The sequence below is a fragment of the Salvelinus alpinus genome, chromosome 1 (genome assembly GCF_045679555.1).
Source record: "Salvelinus alpinus chromosome 1, SLU_Salpinus.1, whole genome shotgun sequence".
Taxonomy (NCBI): domain Eukaryota; kingdom Metazoa; phylum Chordata; class Actinopteri; order Salmoniformes; family Salmonidae; genus Salvelinus; species Salvelinus alpinus.
The window spans coordinates 115,016,862-115,026,595 of NC_092086.1; the positions used below are offsets into that span (position 1 = coordinate 115,016,862).

Sequence of the window (9,734 nt, forward strand, 5' to 3'; positions counted from 1 at the left end):
CTTAAATGGCACCCTATTCCCTATATAGTGCACTACTTTTGACCAGGGCCTGTAGGGCTCTGGTCTAAAGTAGTGCACTATATAGGGAATAGGGTGCCATTTGGGACGCTGTCCTAGTCTGTTTAGGGATGTGACGACTTGGCTTTTGCTTCAGGAGGTTTTCACACAGTCTTCATTATACCTACAGATAGACTCAACGTAATGGCAAGTTGCATTTTGTATCAAAACTTTATTTATCAAACAAAAAGAATACACCATTGAAATACCGTTTCTATTAAAAAAAGGAACAGTGGAACTGCGTGCTCTACAGCGCATTACAAAACCAGCAATTGTATACAACGTTGTGGGTAGAAACAGACAAGAAAGAAGATGTTTCTTACTCTTTATAATAATAAGGTACGCAATCATGTCTTTATTCCCTTCTTCACTTTAAATGAACAAAATGTACACTTTTAATATTGAAATCACTAAATCTAATTTGGTTAACAATAAAATAAAAAAAAATTGGGACAATTTTTAAGTATGAATTCAAAGAACATATAGTTAGGACTTCTTTCTGGATATTTCACCTTCTCAACAGTCATCATAGTTTTGTTAGTGAAAAGAGTGTGATCCTTTCTTGTTATAACCTATAGCCTATAATCCATAACAGGTTATAACCTATAGCCTATAATCCATAACTTGTTATAACCTATAGCCTATCATCCATAACTTGTTATAACCTATAGCCTATAATCCATAACAGGTTATAACCTATAGCGTATCATCCATAACAGGTTATAACCTATAGCCTATAATCCATAACAGGTTATAACCTATAACCTATCATCTATAACATGTTATAACCTATAGCCTATCATCCATAACAGTTTTTAACCTATAGCCTATAATCCATAACAGGTTATAACCTATAGCCTATCATCCATAACAGGTTAAAACCTATAGCCTATCATCCATAACAGGTTATCAAATGCACTTGTTATTCAAATATCCAGATATTTGGGTGACTTCCTTTTCTGAGAGAACGTGCTATCCTGTACGGTATCCAAATTAGGACTAACTGCTTGTGACTCCGAGTCTGTCCTAATATTGATACTGCAATCATGAAGTGGCTGATGGGAGAATGACAACAGGAAGAGGGTATTAAATGGGATGGACACCTTCCTAACAGTATTGAGAATGAGATATTGAATGGATTTTCCAAATGTCGTTTTTTCCCCCTACTACTAAACTACATGTCCAGAATGATCTCATTGTTCTTCATAAATAATAGTAAGGTACGCTCTAAATAATATATTACATTTGATCGTAAAAAGTACCCTCCCCTCCCCACACCCACCCACAGTCAATGAGTTAACTAGCAATTTGTCCTTCACTTGCTCTATGGAACTGTACAATAGAAGAAGAACAAAACCATGGCCACCCTATTCCCTATATAGTGCACTACTTTTGACCAAAGTCCATAGGGCTTGAGTTAAAAGTAGGGCACGAAATAGGGAATAGGATTCCATTTGGGACTGACAACCTATTTTTCATGTTGTCTTGCTTCAGCGGTCCTTTCTCCATGGTAATACACATGTACAGCATACAAGAAAATATAGAGCCGTGGTCTGTGGCCTGTCTGTCGTTCAGAAGAGAGGAGACTATGTCGACAGAACTTCATAGCTCATTTGTTACCGTGCACTTAGGGCGAGGCGAGGAGAAAATAAAAATCATGTTTCATATTTTCATACAGATCTCCAAACAAATAAAGTGACCGACGAAGAGAAAAACTACGAACGGAAAAACAAAAGTATAGGCACATAGAACGTCTCGATTTTTTCTCAACAAATTAAAAAATAAAATAAATTAAAAAGTCTTAAAAGAAAATACCACTCAAAAAACAATGTTGTGTTTCATTAGTCCACTATTGAAACAATCCTAAAAAATGTTTTGCAGGTCAGCAATCAAGTTTCCAAGATGTGTAACTTTAAAATCCAGAACGTGTCCTAAACGCATCATACTGTGACATGTTCTGGAGTTTCAATGTTCTAGATCTTGGAAACGTTCTAGATCTTGGAAACTAGTTTTTTTGTTGTTGTTGTGTGTAATCTTCCTTTATGGGCAAACAGAGAAAAACTCCAAAGAAAACCCCAAATGGTACAACGTAGAACGAGAGCACACTTGACAGTTTGTTGTGAGGGAATAAAGAGATTGTTTTGTGATGAGCCGTCTGATCTGTGACTTTTCTTTCCCTCTAGACTAAACCATTTGAATGTCTCACTGGCACAGACATCAATACCATATTTAGCATTGTTACTATTTCAAGTCGGTGTCCTAATATGAATCCTAACATTTGATACAGTATAATGAATTCAACCCTTTATCTCCTGCGTTCTAATCTAAACATGTTCTGAATGATAATGTAGCTAACCCTTAATCTCCTGCGTTCTAATCTAAACATGTTCTGAATGACAATGTAGCTAACCCTTTATCTCCTGCGTTCTAATCTAAACACGTTCTGAATGACAATGTAGCTAACCCTTTATCTCCTGCGTTCTAATCTAAACATGTTCTGAATGACAATGTAGCTAACCCTTTATCTCCTGCGTTCTAATCTAAACATGTTCTGAATGATAATGTAGCTAACCCTTAATCTCCTGCGTTCTAATCTAAACATGTTCTGAATGACAATGTAGCTAACCCTTTATCTCCTGCGTTCTAATCTAAACACGTTCTGAATGACAATGTAGCTAACCCTTTATCTCCTGCGTTCTAATCTAAACATGTTCTGAATGACAATGTAGCTAACCCTTTATCTCCTGCGTTCTAATCTAAACACGTTCTGAATGACAATGTAGCTAACCCTTTATCTCCTGCGTTCTAATCTAAACATGTTCTGAATGATAATGTAGCTAACCCTTAATCTCCTGCGTTCTAATCTAAACACGTTCTGAATGACAATGTAGCTAACCCTTTATCTCCTGCGTTCTAATCTAAACACGTTCTGAATGACAATGTAGCTAACCCTTTATCTCCTGCGTTCTAATATAAACATGTTCTGAATGACAATGTAGCTAACCCTTTATCTCCTGCGTTCTAATCTAAACACGTTCTGAATGACAATGTAGCTAACCCTTTATCTCCTGCGTTCTAATCTAAACATGTTCTGAATGACAATGTAGCTAACCCTTTATCTCCTGCGTTCTAATCTAAACACGTTCTGAATGATAATGTAGCTAACCCTTTATCTCTCTGGGACAATCCATCTTCAGAGGGGGGGGGGGGGGGAAATAGAGGCTTGCAAATGAAAAAGGGAGCACAGTTACCTTGGGTTACCAGATTCAAACATGAGAATATTGATGTCCTATTTCCATGGCGATTAATGATTCATTTATCACTTAAGTGGTACATAGTGATGCCATGTTTTGTTAAAAGGCTTCAGGTTATGTACAGTATCTATCGTCAGTGATGCATAGCAGCCCATGCAGCCCCATAATGTAAAACTAGATTAGAAGCCAGTAGGGTTTTAATCAATTGGTTTAAAAAATAGTTGTAATGCAGCTTTGACAGAACTGCTGATGTAAATATATACTATATGGAATAATATGCATCGTTTATCATATAAAAATGACCAAAACAAAACCCCTGGGTGAACCACATGTGTTAGTCAGTCAACCTTACATAAACTGAGGTACATGTGTCTGTCTCATGAAAAACCTTAACTGTTGAAATGACGACTCGTCAATAGCATCAACGCCACCGTCATCAACAACAACAACAAAATATCTCTCAGGGTTTTAATGCACAAGACGCTGTATGTTGGGATGGTGAATAAGGTGGTTTTAACCAAAACAATGGATTGTCCAGAGTAAATATCATATATTCATACAAAAGCCTTCCAACTCCTGTAATACCACTTGATACCTGCTTGATTCCCAGTACGTTCAAAGACCATTCATACATTGACTGGAGCGTGTGGTTATATATCTTGATGTTGTTCTAATGATTTCAAAGCTACGTTTTGGCAAACAAACAAAACCAAACAGCTGTCTGTAGTTGTGATTAGGGTAGCAACATAACCAGGAGCAGACGTTCAGTTGACGAGCAGCAACAGAGATGGACCCGAACAAGGATCCAGAACTTTCCAGAGTCTGAAGTTGGCTCTGTCGAGTCCGTATTGAGATGATCCAGTACCTGGGTCTAACCAGTGTTCCTCACAGCCCGTAGAACGTTCTAGGCTATGGTCACTGACTGTGTCACTGTTTTAGGAAAGAGAAGAGGGAGAGTGTGTACGGTGTCCATATTTGGACAGCCTCAGGTTCACAAGGAGTTGGTGTACGTTTCATTCCAACACCGTAAGGGTGTGGTTACTGTGAGACCTCCCATGTTGTCTCACAACATCACCAGGCAACGAGGGTCCAGAGAAATGTTGGTGAACGAGGGGTCCAGGGAAACGTTGGCGAACGAGGGGTCCAGGGAAACGTTGGTGAACGAGGGGTCCAGGGAAACGGTGAACGAGGGGTCCAGGGAAACATTGGTGTCTGGAGATAATAAACAATCCTAAGGTTTAATACTATAGACCCAGCTGCAACACTTGTGCCTTCAGTTCAAAGTTCAATCCAATACACCAGTAACGCACAAGGAAACCCTCCAAAATTAACATTGATAAATGAAAACTCAAAAGGTGATGTTTTAAAAGGAAATCAACACTAGGGAAAACATGGAAATTAATTTCTTTATCTTTTAGATTCTCCTTAATCGTTAGTCTTGTTGTTTTGGAATTACAGAGAGGTCTGTTAGGGGGGCTGGTTTCAGTATTTATAGGGGTACAGAGAGGTCTGTTACTGGTTACAGTATTATAGGGTAACATGTCAGAAGGGTTGGTTACAGTATTTGGGGGAGGGGGGCTTGAAAGGTATCTGTGTTTCTGAGGTTCTGACACCATACCCCCCCCTCTCTCTGTGCCCTGCCCTATGGTGTAATACTGTGGTACTGCTATCTGTCTGTGCTGCTGCTGTGTAGGTCTGACGGACTGTCTGGGTGGGACTCTCTGCCAGGGCTGTCGGGGTTAAAAGGCAGAGCCAGTGATGGCGTTGAGTTGCTTCATGAGTCCCTCTAGGCTTGCCATCTGTTCACTCAAGTCGTCCTGTTCGTAAACCTAGAAGATAAAAACAAAAGTCCTCTGTCACACAAAGTCAAAGAGGGTCATTATCCAGAAGAATGTACGGTGTAGATTTTAGGACATCCTCAGCCTCATACCTCCTTGAGGCAATCGGCAACCCTTCTTGAGTTTGTCCTAAAATGCACACCATACCAAAAGCGGAGGATACATACAGTACCCATATATCGGTATGGTCATACAGTACTTTATATATTACAATCAAATGCCGACCGCATTATCTACCAAGAGAATTCTCTTCGATTATCATCACATTCGTGTATATCCCCCCCCCCCCCCCCCAAGCACACACATCGACGGCCCTGAACGGACTTCATTGGACTCTATGTAAACTGGAAACCACATATCCTGAGGCAGCATTTATTGTAGCTGGGGATTTTAACAAGGCTAATCTGAAAACAAGGCTCCCTAAATTTTATCACCATATCGAATGCGCGACCCGGGCTGGTAAAACCCTGGATCATTGTTACTCTAACTTCCGCGACGCATACAAAGCTCTCCCCCGCCCTCCTTTCGGAAAATCTGACCACATACATACAGTACTTTATATTGGTGTGATCATACAGTACTTTATATTGGTGTGATACATACAGTACTTTATATTGGTGTGATCATACAGTACTTTATATTGGCGTGATCATACAGTACTTTATATTGGCGTGATCATACAGTACTTTATATTGGCGTGATCATACAGTACTTTATATTGCCGTGATCATACAGTACTTTATATTGCCGTGATCATACAGTACTTTATATTGGTGTGATCATACAGTACTTTATATTGGTGTGATCATACAGTACTTTATATTGGTGTGATCATACAGTACTTTATATTGGTGTGATCATACAGTACTTTATATTGCCGTGATCATACAGTACTTTATATTGGCGTGATCATACAGTACTTTATATTGGTGTGATCATACAGTACTTTATATTGCCGTGATCATACAGTACTTTATATTGGCGTGATCATACAGTACTTTATATTGGTGTGATCATACAGTACTTTATATTGGCGTGATCATACAGTACTTTATATTGGCGTGATCATACAGTACTTTATATTGGTGTGATCATACAGTACTTTATATTGGCGTGATCATACAGTACTTGGGTCTTTATATCGTTTCATTGAACTGCGATCAAAAGTGTGTATAGCTTCCAGGTAAAGAGCATCAATATCACTGCTGTTATTAGCTTAAGCATTGGCTTAGCAGTGGAACGACGAGTGATTCACCGTTGTGATTCTCCCACAGTGTGGTGTGTGTTTGTTGACATTCTGCATCTGGTTACTTTCCTCTCTCTGTCTAGCTGTAACCTCCAGTCAGAAAGCTTCCTCTCTCTCTTTCTCTCTCTTTCTCTCTCTGTCTCGCTGTAACCTCCAGTCAGAAAGCTTCCTCTCTCTCTTTCTCTCTCTTTCTCTCTCTGTCTAGCTGTAACCTCCAGTCAGAAAGCGTCCTCTCTCTCTTTCTCTCTCTTTCTCTCTCTGTCTAGCTGTAACCTCCAGTCAGAAAGCTTCCTCTCTCTCTTTCTCTCTCTGTCTCTCTCTCTCTCTCTCTCTCTCTCTCTCTCTCTCTCTCTCTCTCTCTCTCTCTCTCTCTCTCTCTCTCTCTCTCTCTCTCTCTCTCTCTCTCTCTCTCTCTCTCTCTCTCTCTCTCTCTCTCTCTCTCTCTCTCTCTCTCTCTCTCTCTCTCTCTCTCTCTCTCTCTCCATCTGTGACCTCCAGTCTGACAGCTAAAGTGCTAAACTGGTCCCTCATTCATTTTGTTAAACGTTTGATGGAAGATCTATGTCCTTGTTGTGATCCTTTTAAAGATAAATGTGTTTTTTTCTTTTTAAAGCAGACCCTGCGCGGAACCCCTGTGATGGTAAACTGAAGGTACACAGACATGCTTCAGAGAGTTTATAAAATAAAAGCACATGCTTTCATCACCTCCACGATGTTAATCAGACAGTTTAATACGTCTTACTAAATGAATCATAGATTACCCTTTAAATCTTACTAAATGAATCCTAGATTACCCTTTAAATCTTACTAAATGAATCCTAGATTAGCCTTTGTTTTACTAAATGAATCCTAGATTACCCTTTAAATCTTACTAAATGATTCCTAGATTACCCTTTAAGTCTTACTAAATGAATCCTAGATTACCCTTTAAATCTTACTAAATTAATCCTAGATTACCCTTTAAATCTTACTAAATGAATCCTAGATTATCCTTTAAATCTTACTAAATGAATCCTAGATTACCCTTTAAGTCTTACTAAATGAATCCTAGATTACCCTTTGTTTTACTAAATGAATCCTAGATTACCCTTTAAATCTTACTAAATGATTCCTAGATTACCCTTTAAGTCTTACTAAATGAATCCTAGATTACCCTTTAAATCTTACTAAATGAATCCTAGATTACCCTTTAAATCTTACTAAATGAATCCTAGAATACCCTTTAAATCTTACTAAATGATTCCTAGATTACACTTTAAATCTTACTAAATGAATCCTAGATTACCCTTTAAATCTTACTAAATTAATCCTAGATTACCCTTTAATTCTTACTAAATGATTCCTAGATGACCCTTTACATCTTACTAAATGATTCCTAGATTACCCTTTAAATCTTACTAAATGATTCCTAGATTACCCTTTAAATCTTAATAAATGATTCCTAGATTACCCTTTGTTTTACTAATTGAGGTCGGGCACCATCATGAAATAACCATCTCCCTTATTACTAGCTGATGAAGCTCTGGTAACACAGCACTGATTTACAACTATCGGTGTGTGTGTGTGTGTGTGCGCATGTACTGTGTGTGTGTGTGTGTGTGTGTGTGGGTGTGTGTTTGTCTGTGTGTGTGTGTGTGTGTGTGTGTGGGTGTGTGTTTGTCTGTGTGTGTTTGTCTGTGTGTGTGTGTGTGTGTGTGTGTCCAACTTTTCCTCAACATTATTATTTACATTACAGTTAAGCTACTGGGCCTCTGTCCATTCCCCTTTTTTGGAGGGATAATGAAAGTCCGTGGGGATAATGTAAGTCCGTGGGGGATAATGTAAGCCAGTGGGGGATAATGTAAGCCAGTGGGGGATAATGTAAGTCCGTGGGGATAATGTAAGTCCTTGGGAGATAATGTAAGCCAGTGGGGGATAATGTAAGTCATTGGGGATAATGTAAGTCATTGGGGATAATGTAAGTCATTGGGGATAATGTAAGTCCGTGGGGGATAATTTAAGTCCGTGGGGATAATTTAAGTCCGTGGGGGATAATTTAAATCCAGGTTAATGTTCTATTTTCTGCTGCTGCTGCGGAGGAGGAGGGTTGTTCCATACCACTCTGATAAAAGAGAAAAACATACACACACCCCTAAGCATCTTAGTGCTTGGCGGGGAGAAAAGATGAGCATGTAAAGTGTGTGATCGATGCCAGCCTATTTGGAGAGACTCCCACTGATGAAAAAGGATCAATTACAAAGATATGTGGGATGGATAGAAAGATGCTGACCTTTCGAGGCAGCAGCAATCTCTTCTCCCCCTCTCCTCCTCCTCTCTTCTCCCCCTCTCCTCCTCCTCTCTCTCTCTCTTCTCCCCCTCTCCTCCTCATCTCTCTCTCTCTCTTTCCTCCTCTCTTCTCCCCCTCTCCTCCTCATCTCTCTCTCTCTCTTTCCTCCTCTCTTCTCCCCCTCTCCTCCTCATCTCTCTCTCTCTTTCCTCCTCTCATCCCTCCCTCTCCTCGACATCTCCCTCCTTTCTCTTGCATTTCTCATTACTTTAGCGGGTCCTATAAAGTGTTATGGGGCTGCCTAATGCTTCTCCTAACTCCAATCCATGACTGCACTGATGCTTTCTCTGTGTTATTGTTATTGAGATATGAATATTTAATGGCACGATTCTTTGCCTGCACTGTGCTGTGTTTTATAATTCACACTCTGTGCGTGTGTGTGTGTGTGTGTGTGGGGGGGGGTTGTCCCACAATTCTCACTGTTCCGCTGCTGTCTTATATTCTCCATGCTCCTTTCATGGTGTTTTGGCTGTTGCTCCCTATTCATCAGAACAAGACGGACACAACGGACACAACATACACAACAGCCACAACATACACAACATACACAACAGCCACAGCGGACACACCATACATAACGGACACAACGTACACAACATACACAACATACACAACAGCCACAGCGGACACACCATACATAACGGACACAACGTACACAACATACACAACATACACAACATACACAACATACACAACATACACAACGGACACAACATATACGCCGGACACAACGTACACAACATACACAACATACACAACGGACACAACATACACAACGGACACAACATATACGCCGGACACAACGTACACAACATACACAACGGACACACCGCCTCGTTGTGTGTAGAGTAACATCCTGTCTGAGTGCCAAGCGGTAATCTCAAATATAAAATATATTTAGATTTGTTTAACACTTTTTTTTGTTACTACATGATTCCATATGTGTTATTTCATAGTGTTGATGTCTTCACTATTATTCTACAATGTTTAAAATAGTAGAAATAAAGAAAAAA

General features: G+C 39.6%; 1 protein-coding gene across 1 annotated transcript in view; it reads right to left on the reverse strand.

The window, feature by feature from the left end:
- Positions 1-209: 209 nt before the first annotated feature.
- LOC139539417 (netrin receptor DCC-like) overlaps positions 210-9,734 on the reverse strand; it is a 622,169-nt gene continuing 612,644 nt past the window's right edge. The window contains exon 29 of the mRNA XM_071342360.1: positions 210-5,140. Coding sequence (XP_071198461.1) covers positions 5,051-5,140 — 90 coding nt within the window. The 3' untranslated portion in view covers positions 210-5,050. The remainder of the gene's footprint in view (positions 5,141-9,734) is intronic.